Below are 16797 nucleotides of genomic sequence, written 5' to 3' on the forward strand. Positions count from 1 at the left end.
CCCCACAAGAGTGAATCACCAGCTAATCCCACGAATCCCCTGCCAGACCCATGGTCCAGACCCAAGTCTTGACAACACTAGTCCCTTGGAAGCCAGCCAGAGCACACCTGGGGCTGGTCAGGTCAGGAGAGCCTTCCCTGGAACTGGCAGAGCCATATCCAAGGGAGCCCGGAGCTCTGTCCCTGGGGACCATGCAGGAATAAGTGGAGCCCCCCTACCCCCGCACCCAGCACCTTACTTGGGGTGAAATCCGCAGAGAGTTCCCCCTGCTCTGAGGAGTGGCCACAGCGGGAGGAGGTTTGGCCCCCCTTGACTGGGGACCTCTGCCCTCCCAGCCTGCACTTCAGACCAGGAACCGTGTTTAAAGATAATACTTGGGAACAAATACTAGGCTGATAAAAGACAATAGAAGGGAGTAAGGGACTACTATTCTTTAAAAATGTGGAATAAGAGAGGCATCCTTGGCCCAAGCCTATGATCATTTCAGAAAACATTTTGAACTCAAGAAAAAGAAAACATGGACTACCAAGCAGCCAGGACTTTGCATGAGCTACATGAGGAAATCTATGAAGATTCATTTAAAGAATCAAAACAGGAATGTAATCTATACAGAGACATGGTGCTCATGGATGGGATAACTTAATGCACAAAACTTTCCCCTATTCATTTGTTAGTTTCATTTAATCCCACTAACAAGATATGTGAGTCTTTATGTTCTGGAGGATGGCCAATGAGTCTCAGTATTGGGCTCTACTGGCACCTTGGTGGGGAGTCCTGAGTGTGGGCATGGGTGTGGGTGGCATTCTCCTACACATCCAGCACACTCCCCTGGGCCCACAGTCACCAGCTCTCTGGATTCTAGATGGACAAAAATGCAAGCACCACTAAGATAAGTTATTTCAAAAATTAATGAAGGGCTGGGCATGGTGGTTCACACCAGTAATCCCAGCATTTTGGGAGACCAAGAGGGGCGGATCACTTGAGCCCAGGAGTTTGAGAACAGCCTGGGCAACATAGCAAGACTCTGTCTCTTTTATAAAAATGAGAAATTAAAATTAATGGTGGAGGTACCTGTGCTACCCAATGTGATATATGCAATAAAGATACAGTAAATATGTTTATATGTGCTAGCCGTGTATACACACACATGCAAACACTAAAACTTCATGTGTGGGCATATGAATAGAAAGAGCAATAGGAGTAAAATCCTGAAATAGACACAGTTAATAAGAAATCTCATATATTATGATATATTAAGTGATTACTTAATCTATATCATTATTTAAGTAATTACTAAAAGTATTAAGTGATTTGGAAAACCATTCATGGGGAGAAAAGCTAAAATGAAATAGTGTGAATTCAAAGTGTCTGAGACAGGTCTCAATCAATTTAGAAAGTTTCTTTTGGCAAGTTTAAGGCTGCACTCCTGATGGTGTCAGGAGGTCCTCTGAGGCCCAAGGTGGTTGGGGTACAGCTTGCTTTTGTACATTTAAGGGAGTCATGAGACATCAATCAATATGTTTAAGATGTACATTGCTTTGGTCCAGAAAGATGGGAAAACTTGAAGCAGGAACTTCCAGGTCATAGGTAGATAAGAGACAGAAGGTTGCATTCTTCTGAGTCCTTAATCAGCCTTTCGCTGAATACTCAATGTAGTCTGGCTCGGTGAATCTGCATTTTTACATAAACAACAGGGCAGAGGAAGCAATCAAATATGCATTTGTCTCAGGTGAGCTGTGAAGATCAGCTGTCAGTTTACATTGCCAGGGTGAAATTCAACAGAACTGTTTGAGGGTAAAGATCTTGAGGCCCACAAGAAATTTCCCTGTGGGCACATTATGAGGGAGGTATGTAGCTTTTTAAAAATCTTTGTAACTGCCTTATTTAGGAATAAAATGGGAAGCAGGTTTGCCTGCCGTAGTTGCCAGCTCGACTTTTCTCTTGGCTTAGTGATTTGGGGGTCCCAAGATTTATTTTCCTTTCACAATAGTAAATAAAACAAAAAAACTAACTATACCCAACGATAAAGTTCAGAAAGAAGACACTATAAAGGTAAAGTGAAAACTAGAGAGGAGAAGGAGGGAGGGAGGGAGGGAAGAAGGGAGGAAGGAAGGGGGGATGGGAGGGAGGGAAGAAAGAAAAAGAAGGAAGCAAGGAGGGAAGGAAAGAAGGAAGGAAGGAAAGAAAGGAGGGAGGGAAGGAAGGAGGCAGGGAGGAAGTGGGGAGGGAAAGTGTGACTGTTTGCCTAATGGAAGCTGGGGCTTCAGAGGTTCTGGGGAAAAGGGACATTGCCTTCAGTGTCTTAAAGGTATTTCTGACCAAAATAAAATGTAAATCACTGGAGAAGACCTGCCTGGAGCCCTCCTCAGCTCTTAAACGGAATGCTCTGACATCTTGTTGTGTGTTCAGCTCATCTGTTCAGTGTGTCTCCCTTCCTGAAGGGCAGGGACCACACTAGTCTTTGCAGGGTGGGCCACTGAGTATGGGCACTCTGGAGCCAGGTGCCTGGCTCTGAATCTGCTTCTGCTCCTTACTACTTGCATGACATTGGGCATATTACAGCAACTCTCCATGCCTCAGTTTCCTCCTCTGTAAAGTGTAGACAGTCATAGCAACTGCCTCGCTAGATTATTGTGAGGATCAAATGGGTTAATATGTGTAAAGCACTCAGAACAGTGCCTGGCACATAGGAAGTCACATCAATACTAGAGATGAGTGTTTACCACTGTATCTGCAGTGCCCAAAACAATGCCAGCTATGTGGGAGACAGTCAATGCATGTTGGGTGACTCTGAGTCTGTTTTGCTAGATAATACCTCTCCAACTCCCTAAGAACACAAACAAACCACCCCTCAAGGATAACTGGTGACAGATTTTGAAAATAGAGGCAGAAGTGCAGTTCATCAGTCTTTTTTTTTTTTCCCCCACTTGCAAAAGCGCTGAGTAGGACTTAGTCTGCTTGCGTACCCATGGCGGGAAATTTAAATGAGATACTGAAGCCAATGGGAGAGGGCCCTTGGTTGCTCAGGGCAGAGTGAAGCCCGTATCCTTTGCGTAATTCTGCCCTTTCATATTGCTTTTTGTAAAAGGAAAATGTTTTGATAGTCTGTCACTGAAATCTGTTTTTAATGAAAACACCCTGAGATTAGCTATTATTCTTAGAAGACAGCTCTGTTGTGGAGTTATTCAAGGATGGAGTTCTATTATGTGTGTTTGCCAATCACAGATGTACCTCGGATGAAATGTGAAGGTTAGGGAAGAAAGGAAACAGTTCTGGGCTGAGCAGCAATAAAGTGCTGCATTGGGAGGGATGGAACTGGTAGGGAGGGGTCCCAGCTCATGGCCATGACGCTGGCCCCAGAGTGGGTGCTGGCCAGAAGCTGTCCCCACCCTGTTCTTACCACCTTGGCTCCAGGACCCACCTTGACTTCTCATGTGACTTTTCTCTTTGGTGCTCAGAATGAGAATCTGAGGAGTAAGGCCTGGCGAGGAGGAGGCCACCCCCACAGGTGGTCATATTTATGTTGCCTGGTTATGGAGTTAGAACTGTTCCTTTAGGGACAAACTGGATCTCTTTGGACCAGTGTATCTAAGAACAAGGATGGGTCCCTCAGGTTGGGAAGAAAGTTCCAAATGGGACGTTAGGGAACATGGAAGTTTAAAGTGAAGCGATCTTTATTTTCTCCCTGTGTGTCATTGTTTAGCCATGGATATACTAGAGAAGTGAATAAATATACGAATGAATGAAAACGAAAAATATATGAGTAAAATAAATATCTTTAAAAAGGAGTAGCCCACTGGCTATACCACGAAGTTCATGCTCTTCAAGTAAAGCCTGGACTATTTGTCAAAGCCTTTTTTTCCCTCTAATGTAAGAGGGACGTTCTGTCATAGTGGAGGGGCCTGGGAATTTGGAAGGCATCGTAAGTCATTGTTGACAGGAAATGATGCTATTTGGTGTTGGATCATAAAGAGACCTCCTCCCAGGAAAATGAATTCAGTGACAATAACACCATAATGTTATATGACAGTACATTTTATATCTCCTGAAAATTGATGTTGGATCAAAACAAGGGACTGAAAGAAAATAGATTGGGACAAAACAAAATCATTCAGACCCCAAGTCATGCTGATGGAATCAAGGTCACAAAGTTCAAAACAGAACTTCCAACATGAGACCAGACGGCCGCTTTTTTGGCCTGCTATCCAGGTTGGCTGATGGCTGATGAATACTTGCTGTGACATCAGCCAAAAGGGAGAAGGTCTAGTGAAACTCTTCATCCCCCCTCTTGGGTTCTCGCCATAAAGCATAGTTTTATTAAATTAGCAAATGTAATTTTCTGGTCTCTAAGAAGAAGAACATTTTTTTAAATCTCCTTCAAAATATGTGCAACTGAGCTTACTTTGTCTTTGCAAGGGTGTCTGGTGTGACGTTTCCGGAATTAACCACATATATGGGAATGCGCACACAGGCTCTTCCTTCCTTCGTGTACCGGGTTGGTCGGTCTGTTGGCAAATAGTTATCAGATGGCAAACACTGCGCTAGGGTCTTTGCCTGATAGAAGAGGAGGGCTGTAAATTTCCTTGAGGGGTTTGGGGTCAATGAAATAGGAATTGTATGTCTTTAAATATCTCTACAGCTTGGCACCTCCTGCTGGAACTCAACAAATCCTAAAAGCCAATTGTCTATACTTAGGACGACTTAAAATAATTGATAGTCACAATGATTTGCGAGGGGCAATTGCCCCAGCTGACCAGATTTCTGGGGATATCAGATACACCCACTTAAAATAAGTGTAAATTATTTTTAAATATCACAAGCCCCCTTTGAGGACCAGCCACTCCCGGGCTTCTTAGCTGTGATGCCCTCTTAGAGGCCCAGACCTGTAGGCACTCGTCCCTACCAGAAGGCGGCACACTGGCTGGGCCGCCCTCAAACTGCCCCATAAAAAAGAGAACCTTACCCGAACCAGGACTTCTGGCTTTCTTACAGTGTGGGGTTCCGAGTGACCGTTCATCCTGTTGTTTGTAGTCCGTATGGCGTGGCTTTTCAAAAGCAAATGTACTTTGTTTCTATAATTAGGAAAAAAAGTTGTTTTTAAATGTCATCTTTCGCCAGGCGCAGTGGCTCACGCCTGTAATCCCAGCACTTTGGGAGGCCGAGGTGGGCGGATCACGAGGTCAGGAGATCGAGACCATCCTGGCTAACACGGTGAAACCCCGTCTCTACTAAAAATACAAAAAGTTAGCCGGGCGTGGTGGCAGGCGCCTGTAGTCGCAGCTACTCAGGAGGCTGAGGCAGGAGAATGATGTGAACCCGGGAGGCGGAGCTTGCAGCGAGCGGAGATCCAGCCACTGCACCCCAGCCTGGGTGACAGAGCAAGACTCCATCTCAAATAAATAAATAAATATCATCTTTTATATTGCTAGCTTTTATGTATTCCACCCATGAATGATCTTGACCTCTTCCTCAAAAAATCCTCCACTTATCAGATGACAGACCGAATGAAACACGAGGGAAGCAAAACAGTGAAACAATTTGTTTTAGCCTATGGTAAATCATAGTATGGTCTGAAGGGTAACATGCTTTCTAATATTTGGTTTTTAATCTTAGTTCATTTGGGTAGGGACAGATCGATATATACCCAGGAGTGACATCCTGCTTGGCTCCTTTGATTTTTAATAATCCTAACTCTACTCAGTTGACCTAATGGCTGTGGCAGAGCATCAGGCCTCGGAGGTGGTGTCACTGCCAGTCAGTGCTGATAAGTAGTGACAGGCCCTGTCGGATGGTTGATTCACAGGGCTCTAGAGAGGTGCCAGGGGTTTACAGGGCATGAGCAGGGTGCGGCAGCCAGGACCTATGGAGGAGCGGCCTTAGGCAGGGCTGGGCCTCCAACACCGCTCCGCTCTCCTGTTGCTGTGCTGCAAGGGTCTGCAGAGGGACCCTCCCCACGTGACTTCCTGCTGCCCTGTGCCGAGCACTCCTAGAGGATTTTCCTGAGGGTCATGGCCACTTGAGTCCAACAGAGGAACTGGCTGTGTATAGCTGTGTATAAACTAGTTGTGCCTTTGAAGGAAGAATCATCTAATCTCAGGTTATTTTAAAGTAGTACTTTGTTGATTCCTATACTCTTCCTTGCCTTTTCCTGGGGATTTCCTCTACCTGAAATCTGTGCACTCATTTGCTGCTGTCAGGCTGGATCCCATATGGCAGAAGCAAGGGGCCGTGCAGATCTGTATAGCTGAAGGTGGGCTGAGAGCAGGGAGTAGAAGTACTCATCAGGTGGCTTTTGTGTAGACAGGTCACTTGGTCCCCATCTGATTCCTTCATTTCTTTGGGCTCCAGTTTATTCCTGATGGAAGAGGGTTCCATCCAGGTTCTCTTTGGTGGAGTGGGGTAAGCTTCCAGGATCTGGAGCTGGATCCTTTTTGTCCCCATTCACTTTCTTTATAAAGTCTCCACTTCTGCTCTCATTCCTTTTTTATTTCCAGAGTCAAGCTTTGCAGTTAAAAAATTAGTAAACTGTAAAGAAACAATTTACAGTAAACTGTAAAGAAACAATTTACAGTAAACTGTAAAGTGAAATACATCAGTATCCCCAGTGCTAAGTGCTAAATAGATAATGTCTAAACAGCCCGTTTGAATGGTCTTTTTTCCTCTTCTTTTTACTCTCCTAATGTGCATGCATGTGTGTGTTTAATTAATTGGATCAACATTTGGCTTAGGACAGTGAGCACGCCCTGTACCAGGCTCTGTGCTAAGTGCTGAGGATGGCAGCCCCAGCTCCCAGAGAATTCTGAGTCAATTTTGCAAGATAGATGTTAAACAAATACATAATACATAAATAGTTCATTAGAATTATTTTTTAAACTGTCAAAAAATAATAACTACAGGATACTATTCCCAGGCCTCTGTTGTGGGGGAAGGGGAAGCACAGGGAAGGCCAAGGAGTGAGGGGTGTGGAGGAAGAAGGGCTGAGGGCAGCTCAGGTCAGGCAGCTGGCTGGCATCTGGCTGGACAGCACACTGGCATCTCCAAGGAAGGGGGAAAATAAGTGCCTCTGGAGACTGTGGGATTCCCAAGTGGCCAGAGTGTCACAGGTCAGGAGGAGGGAGGTAGCAGTGAGGCCGGGGAGGAGGGAGGGCCAGATCCACTTTGCATGTTTGTATAAAGTAAGTCTCAAACTGGTATTTAAAGCTTTAGCCTAAAGGAAGTGTGAAGCCACTAAAACAAGGAAGGGCGACATCAGGTTTCCTTTTTCAATAAAGCGTTCTGTCCATTGTGGAGACTGTATTAAGAGCAAAGGTGCAGACGAGGAGGCCGGTTAGGCTCCATGGGAGTTGAGTGGGAGAGGGAGGTTTGGTCCATGCTGAAGGAGGCAGAAATGGTGAGAGGCAGATAAATTCTAGAACCATTAAGAGGCAGGAACAGATGAACTCAGTGCTTGGTTGGACAAAAAGGATGGAGAAAGAGGACTGGAGAAAGAAAGCTGTCCAAGTTCCTGACAGGGAGTTCTAAGCGGTGAAGGAACCATGACTAAGGCTGGACTTTTAAGGGAGGCTTGGGCATAGGAATAAATACCCTGAGTTTTTTTTGCACGGTGCTTGGGTGGCTGCGCAAAGCTCCAGTGGATGGGACTGGATTTGGACATCAGATGAGTGCTCTGACCTATCACAGAAATTGGAGAGTTGGCAATGTTCACATGGTAACTAAGGCCAGAGGCAGGGACATGGCCCTAGTGTGTTCCTTCTTGCATCTTTTCCTAGTTGGCCCTTCTCCAAGGAGGAAGGCAGTGCAGGGGAGCCTGCAGATGGGGCAGAGCTGGGGCAGCTTGAGAACCAGCCGGGAAGCTGGTGGCTGTGGCAGGGAGTAGGAAGGAGCAAGGGTGCTGCACGGTGTGCATCACCACTGAGAAGTCCAGTAGCATCCACCAGCACGTTGGACACAGAGCAGGATCTCAGTACGTGGATGTTGAATTCTCTCCCTCTTCTATTCAGATCTACTTGGACCAGGGTTGAGAACATAATCTCTGCACCCAGAATGCAAGCTTGCTACTCGTTTCTTACACGAATTCATTTGTCAGCAAAACTTCAGGTTTCATCGGGGTTTGGGAATGCTGACATCATAGACTGCTTTTTTTCTGGAATCAGGCCATATTGATTACTTTCATGGTGACTGTAACTCCAAAGGAAGATGAGGTTATCAAATCAGAATAAAGACTCATGAACCAAAACAGTACCTGGATTAAGAGGGCCCTGATAGACGATGCCATCAGCAACTTTCCCATGCCTGGTATCTCTGCTCAAGTCCTGTATGCTAATTTTGGACATGGTAGCTCTAAAGTGCCAATGGTGAGACCAGTGATGCCAAGTTGATTGTGGTGACAGTCACTCTGCAGGACAACAAGTGGAAGGGGACAGCACTTCTTGAGTCTTTCCCATCTGAGTAAATGCCTGAGGGAGTAAGGGCACTGAAAGAGGCAGTGAATTTTCAGCAGTTTAATTGTAGATTCCCCCTCCTTTGTGGTCGAGGGAGCTTCAGGAGTGGATCATATGTGAGGATGCTTTTAGGTGGCCTTCTCAGACAGCTGGGAGAGCAGAACTTCTCTTTCCCCACAAACACCTACACCAACTCTTTGTTTCTTGAAAAAGAAAAAAAAATTCTAGGCCCATGGGTCTCATTCCTTAAATTAAAATTTAAAATCAAATCCAATTACTTATGGCACAGAATAATGTTGCTTGCAACTTTTTATCCACTTTATCAAAATGAGTGTGGTCCTTGTGTGATGTTTCCTTTTGCACGTCGGTTGCCCAGGCCAGGTATCTTGGCAGGGGTGGGGGGAACAATGTTGTTTGTGCGGGTAATGTTGCTGATTTTGTTTGCTTGGGATACACGCTAAGTTAACCTCGTTGGACTTTTCCCCAGGAATTGATGCGCGTACACGTGGTGGGTCATTATGCTGCTGCACCTGTGTAGTGTGAAGGTCAGTGTGCTTTTCTGATTATAAGAAACCATCCATGTCATTCCATTATAAACCCACTCCACTCATAATGGAATGTGCCTCAGCCCAGGGCCATTGCTGTTGCCCAGCCCAGGAATTCTCTCAAGTGTGGCTGGACATTTGAGATCCATCACCCTCCCTCCCCACCACCTGCATCTACCCCAGAATTCGACTGTGCTCCATTTTGAGATGATGTTTTTGCATGTCGAGTCCTCCTTGTGTGATGTGAACGTACAGTTGTTACAAGTGAATTTGTACCTGGAAACACTCTATGATGCTACTTCCAGAATTATAGCCGAGAGCTCCGCTGTCTAGGGGTAATTGCTGTACAGTTGATATGGACAGACAGAAATAGGCCTTGAGACAAGAGCAACGGCTTCTCCTCCTGACTCAGAGCCAGGCCATCCTCTAGGAGGCTGATGGCTCATTAGGATGGGCCCTTGCAGCAGGGTGCCTTTCCCTGAAAGTACTTTCCACCAGCTCCCCAAGACTTCCTGCCAAGGCTCCTCCTTCCTCTGTGTCATGGTTTTACTTTTGGTGACAGCCCCGGTTTACAGTCATCACAGCGCACATTTACTGGGCACCATGCATCATGGTAGGTATGATCATTGTCCCCATTTGATGTACGAGGGAACTGGGTCATAGAGGGTTGACTGATTGCTCTGAAGTCTCCCAGTAGGTAAATGAGGAGCACTGATTCCAACTGAGGTCTGCCTGTCTGAGCTGGAGTCCATCCACTGGGCCCTGTGCTGTTTGGGTAATACTCGGCCAATCCTGATGTGAGGCTTTTCTCTAAAAAATAAATAAAAGCCCACATTTGCATAGCACTTTGCAAATTTATTAAGCATATCCACATGCATATTCAGCGAATCCTTGAAATAACCCTGCAAGAAGAAGAGGGACGCCCTGAGATGTTCAGTGCGTGCCTTGCTACGCGTCAATGGGCGGAAGGGTGAGGCCACGCTGGCATGCAGAGGCAGCTTCTCCTCTGCCACAGGGCCCTGCTGCCTACTCATGCAGAGGGCAGCTCTCCTAATTCACAAGTTCTGCCTAATGCACTTAAAGAATGAGCATAGCATGTGTTGGATTCAGGAAGCATTAAATTAATACTTAGTCCTGTGCTGCCAAACATCCAGGAACAGTCAGCACAGTCACTTAAATTCCCCTTTGTTTCCTTGAGTATCCCAGCTTGGTGTGCGCTCAGGAGCCACTTCCTCTGTACTATTTTCACACCTCAGAGCTCAGCACAGCCTTGGTTTCCCCAGTTCCCTCAGTTTACTCAACCCTCCAGCTGTCCCTTAGGGAAGGTGTAACTTTTGCTAAGAGAAAGTTTTCATAGCAGTCAGTCTGTCTGCATTCCCTTTGGACTTCGGTGTTTTCTCTTTGGCTTTAAAGATAGAGTGAGAAGTATTTTTTAAATACCAAGCAGTTCCTTCTGGGTGCATTTCACTTTCAGGAAGAATGCCCCCTCTTTCTTCTTTCCAGGATTAGTGTCCTTGGGAAGTTAGGGCTTCTCAGTCCTAGACGATCTCAGCTCATGGCATCTTCAGATACAAGCTTTGCCTTGAAATAAAACTCCTGGAACCAAACAGCAAAGCCAAATATGCACACAGATCATCACAGGGGATTTTATTCAGTGATCCAGGAAACACGAAGGCCAAGTATTCTCCCCGACATTTATGTGAGTGAGTTCTCACCGGGAAACATGAGAGAAGACTGGGATCCCAGCTGATGCTGTCAAGGACTTAGCTTGTGAAACAAAACATAAGCATGGGTACAGCCTCCTGCAATGACACAGGGAACCTGAAAGGACAGGATGCAGCAGCCTTATTTCCAGGTTCCCTGGAAGGTAAATGCAAAGCTCTTTACTTTACCAAACCTTACTCGGTAAAGGGAATCTATGGCCCCGTAACTTCTGTGCTTTCATGTAAATCTTCAAAATTAAAAATAATGCCAAGGTTCCCGACACCTTCCCCTAAATTTATAAGAAGATTCATCATGCTCTGAAATGAGTCTGCAGCACTGCTAGCTGGACTTATAAAAATATCTGGAAATAAGCTCTGGAGGCTAAGGTGGGAGGATCGCTTGAGGCCAGGAGTATGAGACCAGCCTGAGCAACATAGCGAGATCCCATGTCTACGAAAAATTTAAAAAAAAAAAATTAATTGGGCATGGTAGTGTGTGCCTGTAGTCCCAGCTGCTGAGGAGGCTGAACGGGGAGAATCGCTTGAGCCCACGAGTTCAAGGCTACAGTGAGCTATGACAGCACCACTGCATTCCAGCCTGGGTGACATAGCAAGACCTTGTCTCTAGAAAAAAAAGAAAATAAAAGAAATAAACTAGGCATCATTTAATTGACCACTTAATGTCAGTGTATTTTCAGCTTCTGGAATGATCCTCAGTAGGATGAATGCTCATCTCTGAAAGAGGCTCATACAAGGGAGAATTTTATGCTATAACCACCGGTTCTCAACCAGGGGTACATCGCAAACCACCAAGTCTAGCTTCGCATGTGAAGCCTGCCTACTTGCACACTGAAAAGGTCTCTAGGTGATTCTGGTATGCACTCCTGGTTGAGAAACACTAGCTAGACCTGATGGGAACTAAGCCTCACCACTTCTGTGAATAAGAGAATGAGAAAGAAATCTGTGCTGAAGATCTTTATGCTACAAAAACAAGTATGTTGTCACCCAAAGATGGCTTTCTCAAGCCTATCAAAGGCCCTCTGCGGAGAAAAAACAAAACATGCATTGCAAATGACTGGCATCTCTGTGTCTGTTAGGTCCCCTGAGAGGGCAAGAGAGAACTAACGCTTGTGACAGGGAAAGGGAAGAAGTGGAATTGTGTGGGGGCTGCAGCCTGGCAGAGCCTCTGCCAGCCCAGTGGACTCTCAGGAGCAAAAACTGCCTGTTTAGAGACCCAGTGTTGGGTGGGAATGGCAAGGCCCTTGCACTCCCACCTAGCTTAGTGTTAGGCCAAGGCACCCTAAAAAGAACCAGAGAACCCCTCCAAACATAAGTAGAGTGGAAGGAGTTGGTGGCTGGAAGCTGTCAGCTAACAGCATTCTGACAACTGGGCAATGAATCTGTTTTTAAAAGAGAAAGCACAGCTCCATGTCTGCTGTACTCTCCAAAGACCAGAAAATCAGCTTCTCTGGGCTGTGCAGAGTTTAGCTCTGTTTTGACTGCAACGCCAAGGTGTGGTCCTTTGGTGGAATGTACTGCCCTAAGGTAGAGGAATGAAGGGAGGACAATGGACGAAACAGGCAGGAAAACTTGGTTCATTTGATTTCCTTCTGTTTAGGGCATGTGCTAGATGGCAGGACATGGAAGAATAGGGCACTAAAATTCAAGGGATCATAATAACTTCTCATGTTGAAAGTGAAGCCCAGACCAGGCACAGTGGCTCACAGCTGTAATCCCAGAACTTACAGGAGGATATCAGGAGGATAGCTTGAGACCAGTCTATATAAGCCTGGGCAACATAGTGAGACCCCATCACTAATAAAAATTTAAAAAAATTTAGCCAGGCATGGCAGTGCACCTGTAGTCGCAGCTACTCTGGTGGTTGAGGCAGGAGAATTGCTTGAGCCCAGGAGTTAGAGGCTGCAGTGGGCTATAATCGTGCCATTGCACTCCAGCCTGGGCAACAGAGTGAGATGCCATGGAAGGAAAGAAAGAAAGAGAGAGAGAGAGGAAGGAAGGGGAGAGGGAGGGAGGGAAGAGGGAAGGAAGGAAGGAAGGAAGGAAGGAAGGAAGGAAGGAAGGAAGGAAGGAAGGAAGGAAGGGAGGGAGGGAGGGAGGGAGGGAGGGAGGGAAAGGAAGGAAAGAAGGGAAAGAAGAAAAAAGAAAAAAAGAAAAAGGAAGGAAGGAAAAGAGGAAAAAAGGGAGAAAAAAGAAAAAGGAAGGAGGGAAGGAAGGAAGGAAAGAGAGGAAAAAAGAGAAAAAAGTAAAAGGAAGGAGGGAAGGAAGGAAGGAAAGAGAGGAAAAAAGAGAGAAAAAAGAAAAAGGAAGAAGGGAAGGAAGGAGAAGAAAAAAAGAAAGAAAGAAAGAAAAAGGAAGGAAGGAGAAAGAAAGAAGAAAGCAAACAAGAAAGGAGGGAGGGAGAGAAGAAGGAAAGAAGGAAGGAAGGGAGGGAGGGAGGCAGGGAGGGAAAACAATGGAGGGAGGGAAGAAAGAGAAAGATAAAGGAGAGGAGGAGAGGCGAGGAGAGGAGAGAAAGAAGAAGAAAGAGAAGAGCCCAGAGAGGTTGTGTGTCATCGGAGGTCACCCAGAGACCGCAGGACTGAGGTGGAGCCTCAGAGCTCCTGACAGCACACCCCTCTCCTGACACAGAATGGGCCTTGTTACATCACTCTCCTTCACTCCAAACTCTACACAATAAAGAAAATCTGTGGCTCCAGAACTTTCATGTTCTTGCTTAAATCTTCCAAACTGAAAATGATCCTGAGGTTCCCTATACCATACCCCGCCCCACCAAGTCCTTCATCTAGACACATCCTGGGTCTAGAATGTATCAGGAGACAGAGGTGTAGATCCTCAGGCGTCTGAAACCACAGCCAGCTTCCCTAAACTTCCACTATATCTCTGGCTTGCTTTTGGTTATAATGTTGTGCAAACATAAATTGACAGTCATGAGAAGCCTCTCTTCTAACTCTGCAATTTGTCATCCTGACACCAACAGAAAATCAGGACATCATTAATTCTCTGCACTTATTGATTTGGGACCTCCATTGTAAGGCTGGCGTCTTTCCTCTCCCTCCTCCTCCTCCTCCTCCTTTTCCTCCTCCTTCTCCTGTCCGTCTTTCCCCATCTCCCCGTTCTCCTCCTGTTTCCCCTCCCCCTCCTCATAGTTTTCAGGGTCGGAGTCCTAAGCCACTCTATTGCAATAGCTACCAAAGAGAAAGGGGCTGAATCTGTGTGCATGTGAGGCCACGATCTCTGGACCCCACTGACTTAGGGGCCGCCCTGCCTCCCCTCCAGCTCTTCTCCAGTCACTGCCTGAACTCGGCTCTCCTGGACCTTAGGAGATAAATAGTGTGGTCCAGCACTGCCCTGGGTGAGCTGAGTCATGCCCTTGGCAGGGTCGAGGAGCTCCCGTGAGGAGACCAATCGCCTAGCGTGAATCTTCTTCGGGGACTGCTCGCCCTCTGCCCCCTAGGTGCTGGGCGCCGCCCGTCCCCACCTCCATCAGAACTCGGGTCATCTGCAGAGCCTCGGCTGCGGCCCGGTACCCGGGTGTGACTCCACCACCACCATTTTCCCAGCAGGAAGCAGCAAGCTCAGCACAGAAATAAAACTGCCCTGCTGAGTCGCTCACAGCCTGTCCCAGTAACTGTTCCGGAGCGTCAGCCTGACGCAGCACCCCTGGAGGACCACGCCGTGCGGGCTGCAAGCCTCGCCCTTAACCATGCCCAGCAGGACCAGAGCCGCCAGCACAAATCAAGGTCCTGGCCATTGAACAACTTCTGAGCCTGCACTTTAAGAAGGCGCTCTTGTTTTGAATACGTAGTCTGTCCTGTTCTTTCAAAGTAAGTGCTTTTTATCAAGGGCCTGGACTGTCTTTTAAACATATTTTTTTCTCACTTGTACATTAAAGGGAAATGTATTTCTGTCTAGAAAAGGAGACCGGGAGAGGAATGAGACTGTGCAGTATTCAGGCTTGGTTTAAACTAGGGCATGCACACGGCATAGCTATTTTCTTCAGGCAGCATGTGGCCAAAAAACATGCGTGTGTAGCTGACTGTTTTGAGCTTTGTTTATTTTAAGTACTGTATACTGAGGGATTTTGTTCAAGCAAAGGAGTACCAGCTTTATATGCAGCCACAGATGCCTCTCTTGCTTGGTAGTGCTAGATTTAGAGCTCAAAATTTTCCTTTTCAGCAAGAACTAGAAGTTCCCTAGTAGTATTTTTCCCCTCATGCCTGTTTGCACTGTGCAGAATTCTTAGAGAACAGGGCTTTGCAAATGTTCTGCGGCAGTCTCAGGATAGCACGGTATGTCAGCAGATATGGGTCCGGGGCCTCTTTGCTTAGCTATGCTTTCTTAATGCAGGTTCTTGCTTTACACGATTTCAAACAATAACTCAGTATTTTCATGATCACAGCTGAATATACGCCACGGATGGATGTGGTTTTTCTTCCTCTCTTGCAGATTTTAACCAAAACACACACACACAGAAATACAAACTAAAAATGGATTTGGGAGCATTGTATTCGTCTTAAAATTTTTGGATAGGGATTATCCTGGGTCACTCTGGTCCACAGCAGCCTCATGAACTATTCTGAATTCGATGTCAGACCCTGAAATGAGGGGTCTGTGACACCAGCTCAGCCTGGCTTGGATGTTATAGATGGGAGCATGGACCAGTCATTCCTTTTCAACTGGGCCACTATTTATTGAGCGCCTACTGTGTACCAGATATAGTCAAAGAAGGAGAGATACAGTTGTTAGCAAACAGGTCTCTGGCCGCCTGGAGGTTTTATTCTAGCTGAGAGGAGGGGTGTCAGAAAATGAAGAACCCACACAAGTGCAGAACACGATGTAAAGCCCTGGGAAGCGCTAAGAAGAGAGGCCAGGGGACAGAAGGTGGAGAAGGGAGCGCCAGGAACGCCCTGTGTGTACCTGCCCTGCCTTGTACCTCCGCCTCTGGGTTCAGTCTAAACACCCATGCTGTCTCTCTATACTTGCGTAAAAAAATAGCCCAGAGGTCACCAACTCATGCTTCTTTGCAAGTGTATTTTATTTGGCTGCCGGTGTTTTTTTATTTGATTTTATTAATGGCTTTTTAAATAAAAATAGGCAATTTATATAAAAATTCAGAATCTTAGCTTCTCTTGAAAAAAATCAAAAGCTCCTACAGTCCTGGGCCCACCCTCTGCTTGGCCACAGAGCTGAGTGAGGAGGGCCCTGTTAGGCCGGAGGGCATATGACCTTCAGCTCATCACCGCTCCTACTTAACTCACCTCCTCTGAAGGCAGCTGTGTTTTAGCCTATTTTGTTGCTGGCCCTACAGTCATTCATTACTTCTCCCAGGGCAGCAATGCTTCCGGTGTCAGGACCCCACCCCCCTTACCGGATGGGCCCTGTGGGTGCTTCCTCCTCTGGCTTTCCCTCCCAGTCATTTTATTGAGGTTTACCTCTCCTTGAGGGCTGCAAGGGGCTGTGGAGGTACCATGCTGTCGGAGTCCCAGGCCAAGTCGCAGAAGCCTCTGTTGAAGAATGGGCCCTGTCCTTCTGCAATTCCAGATGCCTTTTGCCTAGCCTAGTGGGACAGGGAACCGAATGTGGATGCACAAAAATCTAGTTCCTTTCTGTTTTCTTTTATTTTTTTGAGACCGAGTCTTGCTCTGTCACCCAGACTGGAGTGCAATAGCGTGGCCTCGGCTCACTGCAACCTCTGCCTCCCAGCTTCAAGCAATTCTCCAGCCTCAACCTCCTGAGTAGCTGGGATTACCAGTGCCTGCCAACACGCCCAGCTGATTTTTGTGTTTTTAATGGAGATGGGGTTTCACCATGTTGGCCAGGCTGGTCTCGAACTCCTGATCTCAGGTGATCCACCCGCCTTGGCCTTCCAAAGTGCTGGGATTACAGGCATGAGCCACCATGGCTGGCCACAAAATCTAGTTTCTTTGTACTCATTATACTCACAGGTCTAAATGGCTAAGATGCTCTTGGAGTTATGGGTTCATTACACTCCTGCTTGATTAAACCCCAGCCCATGCTCTGGTTACTTCATCTTTTCTCCCTTATACAATTCTGCCCACAAAGTCCTTCTCAGACTCTTTCTTCCCC

At 46.6% G+C, this 16797-nt stretch overlaps 1 protein-coding gene across 10 annotated transcripts in view; it reads left to right on the forward strand.

Moving 5' to 3' along the window:
- The window catches only part of HECW1 (HECT, C2 and WW domain containing E3 ubiquitin protein ligase 1), a 456185-nt gene that overhangs the window by 122687 nt on the left and 316701 nt on the right, over positions 1–16797 (forward strand). For 4 of the 10 annotated variants that reach the window (XM_021935851.2, XM_021935844.2, XM_021935846.2 and 1 more), the window contains exon 2: positions 8929–8986. The exons of 5 other annotated variants lie outside the window; for them this stretch is intronic. In XM_021935851.2, the coding sequence (XP_021791543.1) occupies positions 8960–8986 (27 nt within the window). In that variant the 5' untranslated portion in view covers positions 8929–8959. Of the gene's footprint in view, positions 1–8928; positions 8987–13175; positions 14535–16797 lie in introns of those variants that run through there. One more of the 10 variants, XM_021935848.2, reaches the window with a different exon arrangement.

The sequence above is a fragment of the Papio anubis genome, chromosome 4 (assembly GCF_008728515.1).
Source record: "Papio anubis isolate 15944 chromosome 4, Panubis1.0, whole genome shotgun sequence".
In the NCBI taxonomy this organism is placed as follows: Eukaryota; Metazoa; Chordata; class Mammalia; order Primates; family Cercopithecidae; genus Papio; species Papio anubis.